The 21,621-nt window shown below is 38.4% G+C and overlaps 1 protein-coding gene across 3 annotated transcripts in view; it reads right to left on the bottom strand.

The window, feature by feature from the left end:
• SDCCAG8 (SHH signaling and ciliogenesis regulator SDCCAG8) overlaps window positions 1-21,621 on the bottom strand; it is a 111,323-nt gene that overhangs the window by 67,742 nt on the left and 21,960 nt on the right. For all 3 annotated transcript variants that reach the window (XM_039366464.1, XM_039366465.1, XM_039366466.1), the window contains 4 exons: window positions 20,804-20,956; window positions 17,324-17,458; window positions 14,883-14,999; window positions 1,630-1,772 (listed from right to left, as the gene is read on the bottom strand). In XM_039366464.1, coding sequence (XP_039222398.1) covers window positions 1,630-1,772; window positions 14,883-14,999; window positions 17,324-17,458; window positions 20,804-20,956 — 548 coding nt within the window. The remainder of the gene's footprint in view (window positions 1-1,629; window positions 1,773-14,882; window positions 15,000-17,323; window positions 17,459-20,803; window positions 20,957-21,621) is intronic.

Genomic DNA, 21,621 nt, shown 5'->3' with positions numbered 1-21,621 from the left:
CACTGTTACATAAGAATGAATGAGAGAAAATAAGATACAGCATAAAAAGAATATAGTGGAAGTGAATAAAAACAGTATTAGAGCAAATGGGGGAAGTGACTATTTAGACCAAAAAATGCAGAAAGACTATCTGTAATTTGAACTCCCCTCTCATTCCATGTTATTACAAAGTTACAAATCAGCAAATCCAGTAAAAGGAGCAAACAGTAAGATAAATATTCATACTTTAAACTAAAAAGTATACTTAAAAAGGGAAAGTAGACAGCAATGATTATACCAGTTAAACAATTGGCATGGAAATGTATATACTGTTGTTAAACCTTTCCATCTATCAAATTTCCAAATGCAATATCCAATACGATCAATATCTACAATGAAATTCTGCAGAGTAAGTGGCACCAGGTAATGCAACATTAAAAATAGTGTTTAATCATTAAATTGGACAAATTTAAGTCACATATTCTTCAGAGAGTTTATTTAATTAGGCTGTTAGTATCATTATTAAAAGTGTGGAAGTTTTTCAGGAAATCTATCTACACTTTGGATTTTCTCCAAGACACCACACAGCTTCATAACTTGTATGATTAGCCTTAGGAAGGAAACTGGTAAACCATTTGGTAAACTATCACAACAAATCATTATAAAAGAAGTCCTGCAAAATCCAAACTTTTGCTATCTTACAACTTATCCCAAACTTTTTTCAAGTTCATTAACCTTAGCATATTTGTTCTTCAAATACAGACTGTGAGAAAAGTATTTTTTTTTCCCCATCTGCTCCTGGCCCATATCTATATTTACACATTTTTTTTAAAAAAAAGAATATGATATGATAATTGAAGAGCGATAATACAATTACCCAAGTGAACCACCTTTATTCCTGTGTACATGTATATACTTATACCCTACATATGTACACCCCACCTAATAAAACCATAAACCAGAATGCTTTCTTTTATACTTTTAAATATACTATCATATTATATGTAGCTTTTATGTTTTTGACCACACCCAAATAAAAATTAGTTCATGCTTAACATTAAAATTCAACTCTGTTTTAAAAAATGATAAAATTATTGTGTTCAGTAGAACAGTTATGAAGAACAGAAATACTATTATATTTTAAAATAATATTATTTAGATACAGTTTTGAACATTGAACTACTTGTTTAACCATACATTCTAAACCTGTTTACTTGTTTACCACTACTTTTTAACTAGTTATAAATTATTTATGTATCATAAATATTTTTAAGATGCACAAAATTGTCTAACAATAATCAATAACTAGGAAAGGGGGCTATTTTTCACCTGTATCTATCAATATGAAATTGACAAGCATTCAGCTATTTCCTAAAATAGTTATAATTGAAGAATAATTGGATGTGTATAATTTTTACTGACTACACAGTATTCCAAGAAAAAAACCCTACTTGCTTTAAAGAACAGGGCAGAATGAAATAGATTAGTACATTTACTGTTATCACACTTCACTTTTTGTTCATTATACATTCCCTTCTAATCTGCCTTAAAGCTACACATTTAATTTGTAGCAACTGTGGATAAGCAAATGACAAAACATGGCAGTGTGAAATTGAAACTGGTGTTAAGAACAAACAAGATAAGTGGTACCTGAGAAAATGCAATTGTTGCTCAGCTTTGCCCAGCAATTCTGTTAGTTTCAGACATTCTTCCTTAGCTTTTGCAGTATCCTGCTGTGCTTGTTCTAAGCGCTGTTTATTTTCATGAAGCAATACTTGTAATTTCTCAATTTGCTTTAAATACAAAGAGGAGTGCAGGAAATTCAGATACAATATTGAACATAATAAAGGAAGTTAGGAAACTCACAAATCACAGAACAAGTTTACTTGACTAGGTATTTATTTTCTGGATAAAACAAAATTTGAGAAACAATATTGATTATATTATGTTTACATCATACTTTTCCTCAATTCTACAATCATAACATTGGTTACGTTTTTTAGAATGTAGAATGCTCCACCAATCACTCAGATTGCAATACTGCAGCAGCTACACTTAATCTTTACTTTTTACGGCAGAATATAATGAGGTAATATAAGATATTATTCTATCTTTAGTTCATGACCACAAGATATTAACTCTTTCAATTTTTCTTTATATGCTAAGCTAAAAATATATTTTTAAAGAAATCTAATAAACAGTTTTATAAATGAAAAATAAACAGAATTTGACAAGTGTCAACTAATGCCAAGACAATCTCAAAATTTCACAGTATAGACATAAATATAAGTTCCTATAATTTTCTCAGGAAAAATAACTAAAGTGAACAGATGGGCTTTATACTATCCCTCAAGTTAAATCAACTCAGGTTATGTCGGTCCAACAATAAGTGAATTAAAACATAAAGGGACTATGTTGAAAATAGTATCTCTCTACTTGCCAGATGTTTGAGTGCAAAATTTAAGGTAATATTCTATCTGTAAATCTTCACTGCATTCAAAACAGCTCCTTTAGAATTCTTATATTGCAGAGTAAAAAAAAGGAATACCCACACAAACATTACTTTTATCTAGATATAATGAAGAATTGTGTAGTATATTTTGAATTTTTGATCATTGACTTCTCAGCTTCAGCCATATTTGGCATTTTTTAAAAAAATAAATTGTTACTTCAGCTCTTTTTACAATTCATAGACATGAAAATAACTACTGAGAAGTTAACAACAAAAATAAATGTTACTTTTTATACCATCTCTGAGCCTTTTGACAAAGATAATGGGCAAAAGCAAATGCTAGCAAATACCATAAGGAAGCATTTTAGAGCCTTAGCAAGCAGGTCCAATGTGGATTTAATATCTCTGGATTTATTATCATTAAAGTTATGCATAAGAATAAAATGAAAAATAATACTTGAAATGCATTAACTAGGCAATATTATTATTTTATATTGTCATCATGTTGATTACCTCAAATTTGGCAAATCAATTTTTGTAAATAATGTTTTCTTTAAACCATGATAAATTGAATAATAGTGTAGAAATATTAAGATGTTGACACAAACAGTATTATGAGAGAGAGAGAGAGAGAGAGAGAGAGAGAGAGAGAGAGGGAGAGAAATCAATAACAGCAAGGTATCTGCTATAGTTATTAAGCAACATTTAGTAACAGGAAGCGTAGGGCAAAGAATGGAATAGAGAATTAAGGAAATTAATTGGTCGTAGCTAGTCTAGTCTTTGTTCAAGTAACAGAAGTTTTTTAAACATTTTTATTCTATTTTGCTTTCAAATCTGCTACTGATTGTTATTCTTTAATTTTAACCTTCACTAAAACTAGAATGTAAATAAATTAAGCCAAAGTTTTGAAAATGTATAATTTATTTTAACTAAATTAATTAGAAATTATAAATGATCTTGTTCAAAATTTAAAACCACAAACCTATATCAGTGCATGTTTTTTTCTCCTTCACTCTTACATGGAATATCAAACAGGCATGTCAAACTGCTGGCCTGCAAGCCACATGCGTTACGCCAAAACCACACCCACCCCATTGCCGGCAATGGGGAAAAAGTTGTGATACGTTACACGATGTCACATGACATCGCGAGTTTGACATGCCTAGAATATATATATAAAAATTTTAGTCATAAGTACTAGCAAAAGGAGATCATGTGTTCTGCTCATCTCTTGACTATATAAGTGGTTAGGAAGATAAAAATATCTTCTAGAACTTTTAGAATATGGATTTCAGATAATTGATTTTAAGAAACCAAATTATTTAATCTTATCAGAACAAAATCTATTATTCCCAATGTTCTATCCCACATTTACTTACTAATTCATAATTATTAAACAACTTTTAAATCCCTTCTATGACTAATAATATCATATAAGAAAGCACTGGTTATTAAGCCCAGGAATTCCTCAGTGTCTCAATTTAGGAAAAATCTGGACCAACTATCTTGAATGAGGCAATCTATGACTGCTTGTGATGGTTTTCTGGATGAGAAGATTAAAACAACTATAGTGTATTTCCTTTTTCTTGAACAAGAAGTGTCCTGCCAGTGACAAGAACTCAAGCTGGTGATTGTAACATAACTGCAAATACTGTGGCATTATTAGAGTGCAGAGAAGAGTCACAAAGGTGACAAGGGGTCTCATGGCTACATCATATGATAAACAGCTAAAAGAACTAGTATGTTTAATCTAGTGAAGAGAAGGCTCGGGGGAGATATGATAGCAGTCTTCCAATACTTGAAGGGCTACCCACAGGGAAGAGGGTGTCGCTTTAGTCAGCTTGCCTCCTGGAGTTGTGGATGCTCTGTTGCTGGAGTTTTTCAAGAAAAGATTGGACAACCATTTGTCTAGGTTGGCCAGGGGGTTGGACTACAAGGTTCCTTCCAGCCGTATGATATAATCCGAGACAGAATTTGCTAATTCAATCAGAATTTTCAATAATATTTTGCTCTTTCTGGATAGACTGTACAAGTTTGAAATCTGTAGTAACATATTATAATAGTTTCATACTTAATAGATGACTAATTTTGAAAAGTAGTGGTAGGAGACTATTTCTTTATTCATATCATTTATGTTAAATGGACCTTTACAGAATTTTCCCTCATTGCTATATTCTAGTACAGGTAGTCCTCATTTAGTGATTACCTTGTTTGGCAACTGTTCATAGTTACAATGGTGATGAAAAAGAAACTTTAAGGTACTGATTTACATTTTTAGAATGCTCCTTTATTTTTGGTAATGGAAGGGGCGTTGACTTACCTGAACGCCTTTTCTCAGCACGGAGATGGATAATCCACGCAGTGGGTTGAGACTGTATTCCTGGCCAATCAGATCAGTCAGCCAAAGTTGCCACGCCCCGTCTTGGACCATGATCCTTTAGTCTTGACTCGAGCGCAGCCATTGACTGACAGTAAGACGTTTTGGCTCCACTAAATATACCCTATTATTCTAGTCTATAAGGGTGGGTGTGGATTATCCATCTCCGTGCTGAGAAAAGGCGTTCAGGTAAGTCAACGCCCCTTCTCCAGCACTGGAGATGGATAATCCACGCAGTGGGACATACCAAAGCCTATTGTCCCTTGGGTTGGGGAATAGACTGGTCCCGTGTGCAACTTTGGTCTAGCACCTGCTGGAGAACCCTCCTACCGAAGGAGGCCTCTGCAGAGGAGTACCTGTCGATTTTGTAATGACGAATGAATGGAGAGGGCGAGGCCCAAGTGGCTGCCCTGCATACCTCTTCAATAGAAGCCTGCATGGCCCATGCTGCTGAGGTGGCAGCACTCCTTGTGGAATGGGCCGTGATATGCTTGGGGACTTGCAAGGACTCCGCCTGGTATGCCCCCGTGATGCATGCCCTAATCCACCTACCGATGGTAGAGGACGAGACCTTCCGGCCCCTAGTAGCGGGGTGGAAGGATATGAAAAGCGCTTCCGAGCGTCGGAATTCCGCTGTGCGTGAAATGTGATGTCTTAGTGCCCTGCGTACGTCCAAGGTGTGCCAATGTTGCTCCAGGGGATGAGCTGGGTTTGGACAGAAGTCTGGTAGGACTATTTCCTGTGATCTGTGAAAAAGGGAGTTGACCTTTGGAATGAATGAAGGGTCTATTCTTAGGACTACCTTGTCCCTGTGAAAATGGCACAGGTCCTTCCTCATTGAGAGAGAAGCTAACTCGGATATCCGCCGAGCTGACGTGATGGCTACCAAGAATGCTACCTTATGGGTCAGATAGCGAATGTCACATGTTTTGAGTGGTTCGAAGGGCGCTCTGGTAAGAGCTTGTAGTACTCGTGGTAGTTCCCACGATGGATACCTGTGCACGGTTGGCGGTCTGATGTTCGCAGCCCCCTTGAGGAAGGATCGTATTAAGGGATGCTTGCCCAAGGATTCACCGGGGCTGGCAGAAAGTATAGTTGAGAGGGCGGCGATTTGCCTGCGCAGTGTGTTTGGCGAGAGGTCCCTCTCTAGGCCATCTAGTAAAAATTCTAGGATCTTGGGAATTGTGATCCCTTCGAGTAACAATTCCTGTTTAGAGCACCATGATTGGAAGCTTCTCCACGTGGCCTCGTAGATACGGTTCGTGGAGGGGCGCCTTGATGCCTGTATGACCCTAATTACACCCTGTGAGCAAGCCCCCTTGGCTAAAATTGACCGTTCAAGAGCCAGACGGCTAGTTGTAGCCATTGTGGCTCTGGGTGGGAGATCTCCCCCTGCTTGAGGGAGATCCTCTCCGGAGGAATCCGCCATGGATTCGTGCGGGAGAGACTCCTCAAGTCTGCGAACCAAGGTCTCCTTGGCCAATAAGGGGCCACAAGGATTACCTCGGCCCTTTCCCGCAGAATCTTGCGTACTACCGCCGGAAGGAGAGGTAAGGGTGGAAACGCGTACAGGAGCCCCCTTGGCCATGGGCTCCGTAACGCGTCCGTCTGCTCTGCTCCCTTGGATGGGAATCAGGAGAAGAAGCGAGTTAGGTGGGCATTGGAAGGAGAGGCAAAAAGGTCCACCTGGGGAAGCCCGAAGCGGTGACAGACCTCCCTGAAGATCCTCGGGTGTAGTTGCCACTCCGAGTGATCTATTGTTGATCTGCTCAACAGATCTGCTTGGATGTTTGCCTCCCCCGATATGTGGTCGGCCTTTATGGAGGCCAGATTTTGTTCCGCCCAGGCCCCCAGTAGGAGGGCCTCGGCCGAGAGCGAGCGAGAGTGTGTGCCCCCCTGACGGTTTATGTGGGCCTTGGCTGTCACGTTGTCCGTCAGGACCAGTACGTGCCTGCCTTTTATGCTGCTGTGAAAATGCCTTAACGCTAGGTGAATAGCCCGCAGCTCGAGCCAGTTTATGTTGTGTCGGAGATCCACCGCTGACCAGCGGCCCTGTGTCCACTTGGTCCCCAAGTGGCCTCCCCAGCCGAATAAGCTCGCATCTGTTGTGACTACTACTCTGTCTGGTTCCCTGAAGGGGGACCCCCTGAGGAGAGCTGGAGATAGCCACCACCTGAGGGAGTGTCGTACTCTCAGAGGTATGCCTACCCTCTTCCGGGATGCACTGATTTGTTGTCTCTGAAACGGGAGCATGAACCACTGCAGTTCTCTTGAGTGCAGCCTTGCCCAAGGAACTATTGCTATGGTCGATATCATCTTCCCTAGCAGCTGGGAGAGGCAGACCAGCGTCACTGACTGACCGCGGCTTACCTGTTTTACGGCTTTCTTTATGCTGCTGAGGCGTTCCTGTGATAGGTACACCTTGCATTCCTTTGTGTCTATGACCGCTCCCAGATGGAGTATTCTCGTAGTTGGGGTTAGATGGCTCTTTGGAAAGTTCACCGAGAAGCCGTGGTCCTGCAGCATTTTTATCACTAACTTTAGGTCCGCCCGAGACTGCTGGGCGGACGATGACTGGATTAGAATATCGTCCAGGTAGCACTGGACTCTGACTGGTACGTTTCTTAGGTGTGCTGCCAGAACCGCCAGAATCTTGGTGAACACCCTGGGCGCTGATGACAGGCCGAATGGAAGTGCCCTGTATTGAAAATGGTGCCCCCTGTAGGCAAACCGTAGAAAGCGGCGGTGAGCCAGAGAGATAGGGATGTGCAAGTATGCCTCCGTGAGGTCGATCGATGCCAGAAAATCCCCTTTCCTTACGCTTCCAAGGATGGAGCGTAGTGTCTGCATTTTGAATTTGCGGTATTTTATGTAGAAATTTAGCCTTTTCAAATCCAAAACGGCTCTCCAACCCCCCGAGGGTTTTGGGACCACGAAGAGGATAGAATAAAACCCCTGGTCTCTCTGGTTCATAGGCACCGGCTCTACGGCCCGTATGTTTAGAAGGTGCTGAACGGCCTCGTTCATGAGCCTTCTCTTTGTTGGGTTTGTGGGACAGGGGCACGGGCGGAAGCGGTTCGGGGGCTTTGAGAGAAATTCTAGAGATAGACCATGACGTATGGTGTTCCTGACCCATACGTCCGTGGTGGTCTCTTCCCACTGGGGAGCAAACCCTGCTAGTCTGCCCCCTATGGGAAGGTCTGGGCGGGAGTTATCTGGTATGGCGGAAGGGGCGGTTGTTCCCCCGAAAGGGCCGTCTTCCCTGTGTTTGCCTATGTCTTGTGTTCTGACTGTCCCCCTGTCTTTCCCTATCCTGTCTAGCTTGGAAGGGTTGGGAATTTTGAAAGTAGTTGACCCTGGCTTCCGTACGAAAGGATTGTTTCCTTCCCCAGGAGCCGGGTCTCTTGTCCTGCCTTTTAAGCATGTGTTTAAGGACCTTGCGCTTGTCCTTGTTCTCTGTCAGGTATGGCGTTAGTGCCTCACCAAACAGCTTTGCCCCTTGGTACGGAGCCGAAGCCAATTTCCACTTGGATTTGGTATCCGCCTGCCAGTTCTTTAGCCAGAGGATGCGCCTGCTCGTGTTGTTTGCCGCCATTGCCTTGGCTGAAAACTTGGTCGCTAAAAGTGTTGCGTCCGACGCATATTCCGTGGCCGCTACCATTTTGCTGAGTTCCTGGTGAGTGCGTATATCTTCCATGGGAACCCGGCCCTGTAACTCACGGAGCCAACAAAGTGTGGCTCTGGTGAAAAAGGACGCGGAGGTAGACGCCCTGGTAGCCCAAGCTATTGCCAGGTGCGTTCTCCTGTAGTTGGACTCACTCTTTCGGTCCTCGGCTTTAAGAGCCTCAGCAAAATCTCCTGATATGGCCGTGTCCGATATCAGGGGACCTATGGGTTCGTCCACCACCGGCACCTCCAATGTTCCCTCTAGCTCCCTTGCTACGTTAAATAGCTTCCTCTCCGCATTGCTAGGAAGCGGTAGGGAGGTTGGCGCTGCCCACTGTTTCCTTATTGTGTTTAGGAACATGGTCGGGCATGGTATGCGGTGTTGAGTGGTTACCTTTTCGGCGAACGTCGGCTCAGCCTCCGTGTCAACTGTGACAGGCTCCGCTGGTGTCCCATGCCCCAGATGGGCTGTGGCCTCAGCCTTGCGCAGAATAGTAACAAAAAGAGAAGGGTTAAACAGGCCGCTGAAGGACGGCCCTTGAGGTGAGGTGTCCTCCTCCTCCTCAGACATTTGAATCCCTTGTGACGTACCTGGCTGGTCCAGGTAAGCTTCCTCAGAGACCGACGAGTCTGAGACGGAGGAGAGGTCCTGATGGTCCTCCGTTTCCTCCCGATGTCTCGTTCTAAGTCCTAGAGGCTTGGCTTTTGAAGTTTGAGCCCTGGCCTCAAATGCACGGTCCACTGCCTGTGCTATTAGGGTAGCTAGCAGATCCCCCGTCAATGCAGGAGGAGTGACCATTGCCTGCGACCCTGCAGGTGCTGTGGTTAGCATGGTCCTCGGGGTTTCCTGTAACCTCCGTGGGGAGGGGGATCGGGAGAGCGATGAGAATTCGCCTATCCCACCCTCTGTTTGGGACTGTGATGAGCTCCCTAATGACCAAATGGCCCGTGGGGATGAAGGGAGACCCAGCGGTAGATCAGGACCTATTCCCCCATTCTGCCTATTTTCAATTCTGGCCCTTTTCTGGGCTCTGTCGAACTCTTTTTCTAGGGCTTGGTGTCTTCTGATTGCCTGTTTGTCAGCCTTCTTTGATGACTTCCTTGCAGCCTTTCTAGGGGCTGCAGAGGATTCCGAATCCTCTGAAGCAGGTGCTCCAGAGGATGAAGGCGGGGCTCCAGTGGAGGGAATGATTGCTTCCTCCATTCTCCACTAACGCTGGGCCGCGATAGGGGGGACCCAGGTAGTAGGAGAGCTCCAACTTTGAGTAAGGACAGGCGCACTACTGGGGGCGTCTGGAACTCAGGAGCAGACTCTGCAAAATTGTCAGAGTTAGTCACTGTGCACGGATAAGAACAGGCACGCTAATGGGAATGCCTGGAACCCGGCTTGACTATGGTGGGTAAGGACAGGCACGCGACTGGGGATGCCTGGAACCCACCACTAAATCCAGAGGCGTACGGGCCACTAATGGGGGACCCGAAGTCTGGAAGGAGCCAAAGGCAACTAAACACAGTTAGTTATGAAAGGTTCTTATTTACTTTAGGTAGAAGACACCAAGTCCTGGAACCAGTAGCTATGTGTCTGATTTGAATGTCTCTGAATGAATAATAGATGCTTTAGTACCCCAGTACTGCTTGCCTATTAATTCACTCCAGCGGCTGAACCTAGCTTTCTCAGGAGCTTTAACTCCCCTGTTTGGACAAAAAATATGGCCGCCGCTGCCAGGAAACTACTGCGCATGTGTTAACAAGGCTGCCTATGCCACGTGCGGTTGTAACAAAGAGCTGCGCGTGCTTCCAGCTGTGCAGACAATGGCGCCTCGTTTAAAAAATCCTGAGCAGCCTGGAGTGAAAAGACTGTTCCTTCGCACTCCAGCTGTTTCCCTTAATCAATCTCCCTCCCAGCATGCGTCCCCTTTGTCCTCCGCTTCCCTCGCTAACTGCTTGCCTTTCTGTCTTTTTTTTTTTGTTTGTTTTAAACGCGAGGGGTTGCCCGAGCCTCCCCGTTTGTTTAAGGCGGCTGCCGGCTGCTGGAAGGTGGCTGGGGTTTTTGGGTTAGGGAGGGGAGTTAGGGATTTCCCCCTTTTAAGTGGGGGTGGTTTCCCCTGTAGGAATCTGACTTCCTGAGTCTTACAATTTAGCAAGGAAATTTTTGAGTGATCAATTAAATTGAATTAAATTATCTCTAATTAACTTTTAAACTAAGCAATTTCAGCTACTAGAAAAAATCCCCCCTAATGGAAAGGAACTATACCTGCCCAGGAGCCAAAAGTTGTAGGTGTCTCTGTATGGCCAGATCAGTCAAGACTAAGCATCATGGTCCAAGACGGGGCGTGGCAACTTTGGCTGACTGATCTGATTGGCCAGGAATACAGTCTCAACCCACTGCGTGGATTATCCATCTTCAGTGCTGGAGAAAATCTTTTAGCAATTTCAGGTGTTACAGACAGAATCTCAGTTAGCAAAGCCAACTAACCTCAATCATTTTGACTCTTAATTTCCAGATTAGATTATAACAAGTAGACTTTGCAGAAAAGTTGAAAATTGAAATTATCAGAAGGTACAGATGTAAAAATGCTAAATGTATATTGTTCAGGTGAAATAATTTCCAAACTATGTGCCTATTTCAAAATATTAATGCTAAATCTTAAAACTCTTTATGACTTGGGAATAAAGAACTCCTTTATTCAGATGTCCTTGTCCACTTGCTACAATGATCTGTACACAATAACACTGACTGAATTAGACAGTAACTCTCTTCAGTTCTTTTAATTAATTAAAGTTACTCTGGAGAAAACTTTTCCAGCTACCTGAAAACTCTTGTATCCTTTTTTATTATACAAGAAACCTAAGATTCCATAATGCGTAAAAGGCTTGGAACATTCACCTCTAAAATAACTCGATAAATATTCATATGGAGTATATATCAAAGAAAATGTAAAAACAAATCTAATCTAATGTTTCAAGCGCACTGTATACATCAAAGACACAGGGTTGGTGACTTCAGGCTAGCGAGAACCATAATTTAAATACAATACAACTGCCTCACAAGGACATCAAGAGAACAGACAAGTATCTGTTAATTTGGAAAGGCTGGAAGAAAAAGCTGAGAAGCCTGGGTTCCTTATAGGTTCATACTGACTGCAAACTCCCAAAGAAAGAAAAAATGAAAGTTGAGCTTTCATCGAGGAGATACCATCCTCAAGCTGATGAATGTTGAAGGGAAAGGAAACCCAAAGGTGCTTTTTTAGGAGGCAACTGGACTTCCAGGTTTTCTTTGAAAATGTTTCGCTTCTCATCCAAGAAGCTTCTTCAGCTCTGATGATTGGTGGGGTCAAATGGCCTCAATGACTCTCTAAAAGAATGCAAATGACCAACTGTCTGAAAGGAATATAAATCCTTCCATTCCCCACCATCCAGTTAGAACTGAAGAAGCTTCTTGGTTGAGAAGCGAAACGTCTTCAAAGAAAAACAAGGAAATCCAGTTGCCTCCTGAAAAAAGTAACTTTGGGACAACCATGACCTGAGAATCTCCATATACAAGGGAAAGGAAAGTTTCCTTTGTCATACTTTATTGGACAAAGCCCGGTATCTAGGTCTTAGTTATTTTAGCAAGACCTATTTTGGAACTGCTTATAATTCAAGGTTCAGTTATACAAAGCCTATTCAGGCTAAAACCAAGAAGTTCTTTAAAATTAAACTAGCTGAGGATTTAGAAACACTTATAGTCACATACAAATAATAGAAATAATTAAAAACATAGAAGGTCTGGGCAGTAGAAGTCTGAATTATTTTACATGGAGTCATTGAGTACTTTGTACAAAGCAGGCTGATCCTATTGCAGGACAGACACTTCAAGCTGCAAATACAAAGGGGCAAGGAGGTGAAACAAGGTATTAGCAAACACAATTGTTCTGTTGCTATATCAGTTCTATGTAACTAAAAGAGCAAACTCCTCTTATGTAACCGAGGAGTACAGTTCCATCTCTGTTTAGAAGTTAAAAAATGCAACTTTGTTGCAAGGAGAAAAATGTTTTATCATTCTTGTAAGGATCTTCAAATATTTAGGACTTCCATAGTCAACTGAGCAGTGATATAGTTTGATCTTAATTGAATTATGAAATGAAAGCATGAGAGATTTCAAAAGCATCCCAGATCATTGCACTGAGGTAGGCGACGCCATTCCCCATTTCCCTAAAGTATTTCCAAAGTGCAAAGCTGTAGATGTGTTTGGTTCCATTTTGGTAGACATTTTATCCATCCTTCTCAGAATGGAAGTTTATACACAAGAAAGAAAGAAAGAAAGAAAGAAAGAAAGAAAGAAAGAAAGAAAGAAAGAAAGAAAGAAAGAAAGAAAGAAAGAAAGAAAGAAAGAAAGAAAGAAAGAAAGAAAGCTTGTATAGGGACTATAAATAAAGGCAAAAAATATGTTTTGGCAACATTTATTCATGTTTTGGATGGAAATATTAAAAGTCTTTTCTTTTGTTATAAATATGCCTTTCTATGGACTTCCACTACTTTTGCCCAGATCTCCAATTACTAATATAATGAATTTCAAATGGAGTTCACTTTAGAGAGGCTTTGAAAATTCTAATTGGTACAGAATGCAACAGCAAAGTTTTTAAAGATAAATATTAGCATTCTATAAATTTCTCCTAATTATGCATTTTTTTCAACAATTTTTTTTCATCAAACATTGGTAAAGAGGGATAGGCATTCAAAAAGATGAATGTTCATGCCCACTGCAAGCAAGGAAATTGACAAACCATTGAAGAAATGCAACAGAACAAACCTTACTTCAAAAAGTATAACTAATTTTTGAGGAGTGGAGACAAATCCAGCTCAGAGAATTATTTATGCCACAGAGAATTATTTATGTCACACCTAAACCATCTTTTACCAGATGCTGTTTTAAAGGACAATGGACTGGATTCTTTTGCACATCAACAGAACCCCGTTTTTCCTCTTCTCACACTCCCTAGGTATTTAGGAAAATCATTAGAATATTCAATAAATATGAAGAGCATAATTAGTATTCCCATCTAATCTTCACTTTCTTGTTTTGGATGTCTAACACATTTGAGACAGTAATATCAATGCATGATATCCACAGCCTTCAACATTCAATTATAATGCCTATATATACCTGTGTGCACTATGCCAGCATTCTGTGTACAATCTGAACATATCATGTCCTATATATTTATTATTATAGCCACTTGCTGATAATACCATGGCCTAGAAAAGAAATTCTTCAATTGTTCTTATAACTTTTTTTAACCTTTCATTCAAAAATTAATCAGTATGTTTACAGGCCATTCAAATGTGTTGCCCATATTTCTAAAACTATTCATTTTATCTTAACAAAGAAGATTAAACTATTTTATTTGTGCCCCACAAGGCCTTGTGGAGGTTATGACAAACCTCTGAAGTACTGTACTGGTTTGAAGTGACTGCACCCTTAGATCGTACCTTAATTCTGCTTGATGGATTCATTTTTAACTAACCCCTTCAGCCCCACCACAAAGCTTTTCCTGAGGACTAGGAAATCTAGAAGACTATGCCATGCAATAAATTGCAGTAAGCAGCGAAATGCATGGATATTCTATGCTCTCATTTGTGTGATTTGAAAGTGCTTGCTACTGGACATAGCTGAGTAGTAAGGATCCAAAAAGACTGTTGGAGAGAAAAGAAAAGGTCCTGCTTTGTAGTTTAATTTCATTTCATAAATACTACAAAAGATGTAAAAGAGCATCAGCTGTTTTAAACGGTAATAACATGATTATTTTGAAAATAAAGTAATTCAAACAATTAAATATTCCACTGTTTTTTTGTTAAACAATATTTCCTTTTCGAGTGAATAAATATCTCCGGGTTTCCTTTACATATAGAAGTTATGTTTAATACAGGGTTCCATAGGTTTCACTACAAATGTATATATAGTTCAACTACTTTGTGTATAATTAGTTTATCCCAATATTAATAAACTTCCTTTGTATGAGAGAGCAAACAAGAAAGTCTTGAAAAATATGATATTAATCAACAGTTAATTGACTAGTTTAAAATTTAATTAGTTTTTATTAACTTTAGAATACAAAAATAAAATTTATTTAATGCTTTAGGAATGCAAGCAGTTTAGGAAATAGTTGGCTATACTGTGTTAATTTTTTAGATATAACAAACGACTATAAGTGAATATCATAGAATACACATACACATAGACAATGTTCATGCATGCATGAAAAGGGTATGTTAAGATTGGAAGGAAAAACTCTCTTATCATAAAATATTTTACTAGTACTAAAATATAATAAATTGATTTCTTTTCATAAGAAGCTCCTCAAAATACTTATTAGGAAAGAAAAACTCATTTTTCTACAAATTGCTTGATAGAGTATTCTCTCTTACCTGATCTTTAATTTCAAGTTCCCTTATTGTTTTTGTCCTATACTCCCTGTGCTCCTTTTCTGCTTCATCCTTCTTCATTTTGGTCTGATTCAATTCGTAACGTATTTCTCCACACACCTGTTAGATCAAATAGATAACATCCTGCAGTTTTAGGACTCCACAAAGTAATATTTGTTTAGAGAACTTTTGATGCCCTCTAGTGACTATGTTTATTATTTCATCATTTGCACTGAATTCTGTAAAGTTTTTATATGGTATTCCTATTTTAAAAAATGATACTTGACACCCCTGAGGAAACCGCACCCACCCCATTGCCAGCAATGGGGAAAAAACTCTGATATGTCGCATGGCGTCATGAGACGTTGCGAGTTTGACATGTCTGCTTTAGAGAGATGCTTTACATAGCAGCCCCAGAGCTCCTTGTCCCATTATTATTATTTTTTCATTAGTGGCCAGATAGCCAGCAATTGCATTCACTGTTGCTGTTTAGGCCAAAATATATCCATCATCAATCAGCTCCAGAAATGCAGAGATTATACAACAAGCATAATCCATAGGAAATAAGATTTATTTAATTAATCAGAGTTATTTTTAAGAGTAATAGAGGGAAAGAGGGGAGAACATAGTCCTATTTATGAGGCAGCAGGATGACATCCAATGTCACTATGTTGAAGGAATTTTATTGTAACTGGAAAGATAATGATTATATTTCAATTTCTATCCCAATGTAATTGCAACTCCTTCTCCCCCTCCCATCCTCAGCACAACAAGAAAAAATTTTCTAGGGAAAGAAAAGGTGATGGGATGGGGCACTTTTTGAAAACAATGATGATTTCATACATCATTAAGATACATAGACTAGAATTCTCTTCTTTTTTTTCTGGAAACTTGTATACTTGCACCATATAACTCTGAGGTGAACAATTTTTCTTGGGGGACCTTCCTTTTTCAGAAAAAGTATCTAAGATTTTCAGGACTATATGGAAGTGATACAATGACATTATCACTGATCAATAGGGCTGAAATGTTACACCCTTGATTAATTAGGAGGCTTTAGGTGATTTACACAAAATTGTCATTTACTTAACATGTTTAATTCAACAAAAAGGGCAAAAAAACCATATACCCAAAAATTACAATTTTGATGCCAAATTTAGAAAAATTTGGGGCTCTGGTGTCCAGATAAATGAACTGTGATCAAATCAATCGATGCAAATTGGCTACTCTTAGCTTAAATTAGGGTTTATGTTTTAAGGAAAGTGCATATCTTTTACCCAGACTAGTGTTTCTAAACTTTAGCAAATTTAAGATGGGTGGACTTCAGCTCCCAGAATTCTCCATGGTAGTCAACATAGTCAACTGGGGAATTCTAAGAGTTTAAGTGCACACATTTTAAATTTACCAAGATTGACACTGATCCAGACAATGGATAACAATAAATGGTGCCACTTAAAAAAATTCTCAGTCATCAGACTTCAAAATGTTCAAAATACTGCTGATGTTAGATTTGTTCTTCACTGGAATCTTTTTCTCTTTGCTATTTCAATCATTAGAATTCCTTATACTCCTTTTTCAGCAATGTTTCTCCATCACAGTAAAATAAATACTAGGAGTAATAGGAGTTAATTTTAAAAATATGAATAGGAATGCCAATCAGTAAGAAACACTTTTCCTCACAAAATTAGCCCCTTTCATTATCACAAAGTAGGAATCTGTAATTAGACTGTATTAGGATAGGAAGGCTACTCTTACTAGAGATAAACTTGACCTCTAGTAAGAGCTATAAATCAATAAAGTAGATGTGCATCATAATAATTATAATAATTAATCTGTAATTGCACACAATGAAAATGATCCTACATTTTTAATCTCCAAGTAAAAAGAATTTAAGAAATTTGTTTGAAATATAACTTTTACACATGTTAATGCTAAATCAAATAGTAAACTAAACTAAAAAATGTGCATTGCAATGTACTGCAGTCAACATTCTGCTTTGCTGTCAATCCAGCTTGGAACAACATACCAGAACCAACATCAAGGTGAAGGATCTATCAGGACAGACTCTGACATGGGCTGTAAGCTGATACTGACTTTGTTTCAGCAACCAGCTTCTTGAAATTGAAGACTTTTGAAGCTGAACTCTTATTCAGCTACAGACCACATACATTATTTTAATACTACTTTACTGACAATAAGTTTAGGTTTTTAGTTTTTATTTGGCACTTACTTGCAAGGCTATTTATTGACTGAACTTACTGTAAATCCTCTGCTATTTCTCCTTTGCTGGTAAAGCTCATCTGCCCTCGCTGCATCAGTTATTTATTTAGATATCAAATTTATTTGCCACAGTTCAAATGAGTCTAAGCTGTTATGGTTAATTTGTATAGTTTAAATGGGAGCTAGTGAAAACGGCCTCTTCTGTATTTTCAAAAACTATCTACCTTGTTGATCTCCATTTCACGAGAAGCCCGGTGGTTCTGAGCTTCTTCCAGCTGATTAGTGAGGGAGAGCTTTTCCCTTGTAATCCTGTCAATCTGAGACTCCAGACCAGCAACATTCTGAGATAAAGACATTACCTGAAAGAAAAGATAAAGACATTACCTGAAATAACATTTCCAGGCAAAAGATTATGTAGATATCTCCACTGGTGGGGAAAGATTAACTTCACTTCTAAAAGTAGGCAAACAAGTTGCAACTCGTATATTCCTTCCATCAAATGCCTGTAGGAGGCCTAAACTGATGATAATGCAGTCCTTTATTTAGCTATTATTATTGTGCAGTTTGACACGATTAGGTCAATTGCTCTCCCTGAGAAAGTTTCTGATAAATTCATTAAAAATGAAATTGGAAATCATTATTTTATTGGGATTTCCAGAATTTTACCTATTGTATAAATAACAAAATGAATACCCTGCAGAACATATCGAAACTTTTAGTGGCCCAATATAAGAATATTTAATGTAGAAAGTATTATCTGTACTATAATGAAAGTAAATAAATGTTATAATAATTAAAAACTTGAAATCAAATACTGGAACTATATTTAAAACAATGAGGTTTTCAAAATGGCAAACCTCAACGGGAAAGTTTTTAATTAAAAATACAACAAATTAACTATAAATTAAAATAAAACAAGTTATAATCACAATATGCTTACAAGTACAAGTATGCCATTTCCAGATTGCTTAGTACATAAGATTTTTAGCTGCAAATATTGAGTAAATAAAACACTTCTTCCATAACATGGGTTAAGAGTAGATTAGGATTTTTTTATTTTGCTATCTAATTAACTGTAATTTAGAGCTAATTAATAGAGACCAATGTTCAAATTCAATTTATAAATGATTGATAGGATTGCATGGTCCTTGCCTATCTGACTAAAAGGCTAAGAGTTAGTAGAAGCAAATCTTTTGCAATGGCAGTCAGAAATGGTAAATGAGTGTTTGGGGGTTATGTTTAGTATTGGTATATTAGGATCCTGATGCTTGAATTAGTATGTTAGTATATTACTAATATTCATATTAATAAAAATGCTGCTTAAGTTTTAAGCCTCTTAATTTTACTATAAGCCTCTTATAGTAGAACTCTGTTATATTGGCTTCTTGTTGACATGTCTTTTGATGCCATATGCTTGCCTGACAACAGCCAGATAACCTTGGCTCAATGATTCCACATTGTTTAAGTCAAGACATTCCAGTTGGGGAAAGTTAGTGGATTATCAAAACAAAAGGCTTGATTACTATTATTTGTATCTTCTGTACATAACCAAGGAGAGATAACTTCCTTCTCTGTTGAACAAACCAAACAGATAACTAAATATGTAGGCCAAAACTATGCTAACAGCCATTGCCCTCCAAGCATACAAACACTGGAAATGTTCAGAATGATCAATCCAGAATTTTGCTGGGGGGAAAATGGTAAAATGCTGCCACCCTCATTAACAAAAGTTAAATTTTACGATCTTTCTTTTCTTAGCCAGTCTTTGTTTATTTGCTACCTTTCTCAAATCTCAACACTTTGATTTAGTTTAAGAAACTGACTCAAGTTATCCGATTACATGTAATTTGCTTATTGGGTAGTTCTTTTTAATTTTATAGAGTGAACATTTTATGTATTTACTTTAGGGATAAAACTCCTGTGATACAAACCACGGAGATAGTTTTCCATGATCCTATCTAATACCATTTCCAATTTATCCTAATTTGCCACATCTTTCTCTGACTCACTTATTTCATAGATAAAAATTATTACATTTTATATTCGGTATCTTTATCCATCAGTAAACCAACCACTACGCCTAATGACACACTTTGTTATTATAAGTTTGCATCCAATCTATTTTTCTCTCTGGATTTCTGTATACAAACACATTATCCCCATGAGCTTTCAACACCAAGACTTTATTCTGGGTCAAATTAGCAAATGATCACTAATGAGACAGCTATGCTTCAGATTTCTGGTTAAAATAGTAACTTATAACCAAGATTTGACCAACTGTTTGATCTTCATGCTCTTTTATATTGGCTAAGCCTTCACTTAGTTACTCTATGAACACCGTCAAACTCATCTTCCAAAACTCCTGTCTTGGCTGGTTCAAATTGAAGTAATTTAGACAATACTGATGGACTCAAAGCATTTTGCTTCACATAAATTTTGGCATTAAAACTAGAATTCTAAAAAGTAGCGTGTAAGCAACAACTCTGAATTGTCAGGGAGACATAGCAAGAGCACTTAGACTTATATACCACCTCACAGTGCTTTATAGCCCTCTCTAAGCAGTTTACAGAGTCAGCCTATTGTCCCCAACAATCTGGGTCTTCATTTTACTGACCTTGGAAGGATGGAAGGCTGAGTCAACCTTGAGCCACTCAGAGTCGAACTCCTGGCAGTGAGCAGTGAGTTAGCCTGTAGTGATGTATTCTAACCATTGTGCCACCACATGAAGTCATCATATTACTGCTCTAATTGTAATAAACCCCTTGAACATTTCTTCTAATTTCTATAGAACAAAAATATTTCTATTTTTTCCACTGTGCTTTTTCACTACATTTAAACTTTTCTTACTCTTATATAGTCATTAGTGTTCCTCCAGTATTCCTCCCCATATTCAGCAGATGTTATTTACTGTCTATAGTTTTTGAAGCTAGGGGCTAATTTTATTTTTTTTTAAGTGCTGTATTTGTTCTGATAGATAATAAGGCTGGGATTTTCAGCATTTTTCCAACTTTTGTTCCTGTTGTTAAGTTTCATGTATACAGTAAGCCTGTGTCATTGAATTTCAGTAGAAGAAATCTGAGAAGAGTTCTGAAGTCAATTTTTAAGTTATTTTTCTTGCCTATCCAATTATCAAATTTCTAGGCTTATTCCAATTTCAATATGACTCTTGGCCACTCACCATGGATTAGCAAATGAACAGAATGACCAAGCAAATTCTTCTACCATAAAGCAAATCAACTATTTTACATGAATTTAAAGACACCTTACATCTATTTTATTTTTTCCCATTAAGTTTACATGCCTCTTTTGCTATCTGTTCCCTATCATATTTGTTAAATGCAAATCTGAGAAAACATATCCAAATTAATGAGTAAGGATTACATATTCCTCAAATAATAAAACAATAGCAGTGAGTAACTCTGTATATTCCATGCTTTATTTAAAACCATTTCAAAGAAACAAATTTGTATACAGGAAATTTAGTTATACATAAGAATATTTTGGAGCTAAGGGAAAGCTATTTAAACATATAATCAAATAGCTCAAGTGTTCAAAACAGTGTTTTTTCTATTTTTTAATTTTTTAGAATAGCATAAGTACACATTGTTTCCAACAAGAATTCATAAATATAATACCTATTTAAAAACAACAACCAGATACCAAAATTGCTTGTGCTTCAAAGTAATTAAAAGATAGGAAAATACCAGTGATGATAGGTTTTCTTTTTCTTTCTTCATTTCTTCACGAACTGCTTCTCGCTCCCCAGCTCTCTTATCTAGCTGAAGTGCTAACTCTTTTTCAAGGCGATCTTTCTGTCTCTCCATTTCATTTTTAAGCTGTTCACATTGAACTAAAGCCTGTGGAGATGATGAAGACCAATCTAATATTTGTAGAAACAAATTATATGCTCTTTTAATATAAGGCAACCATTAAATTTTGGGGGAAAATGAAATTAAAAAAATTATATAAGACCGTTTAAGTATGCTCTCACTAATATAAATTTATAAGTATACAATATACTTTCAATATCCACAATTGTCACTCATAAATGAATGTTGAAAGAATAGATTACTACTACAGATAGTCCTCGACTTACAACAATTGAGCCCAACATTTCTGTTGCTAAGTGAGACATTTGTTAAATGAGTTTTGCCCCATTTTACGACCTTTTTTGCCACAGTTGTTAAATGAATCACGGCAGTTGCTAAGTTAGTAATCCGGTTGTTAAGGGAATCTGGCTTCCCCATTGATTTTGCTTGTCAAAAGGTCACAAAAGATGATCACATGACCTTGGGATGCAGCAACGGTCATAAGTATGAATGAGTTGCCAAGCATCTGAATTTTGATCACATGATCGTGGGGAAGCTGCAAAGGTTGTAAGTGTGAAAAATGGTCATAGGTTTTTTTCAGTGCCGCTATAACTTTGAACTGTCACTAAATGAGCTGTTTTATATCGAGGACTACCTGTACTTTCAAAGAACTTTAATTCCATGATAATGCTGGCGGTGTCTGTGCTAAATAC

Source organism: Crotalus tigris, unplaced genomic scaffold (assembly GCF_016545835.1).
Source record: "Crotalus tigris isolate CLP2741 ecotype Arizona unplaced genomic scaffold, ASM1654583v1 scf7180000020324.788712, whole genome shotgun sequence".
Classification (NCBI taxonomy): Eukaryota; Metazoa; Chordata; class Lepidosauria; order Squamata; family Viperidae; genus Crotalus; species Crotalus tigris.
The sequence above is the reverse complement of the archived record's forward strand: the minus strand, read 5'-3'. Positions and strand labels throughout refer to the sequence as shown.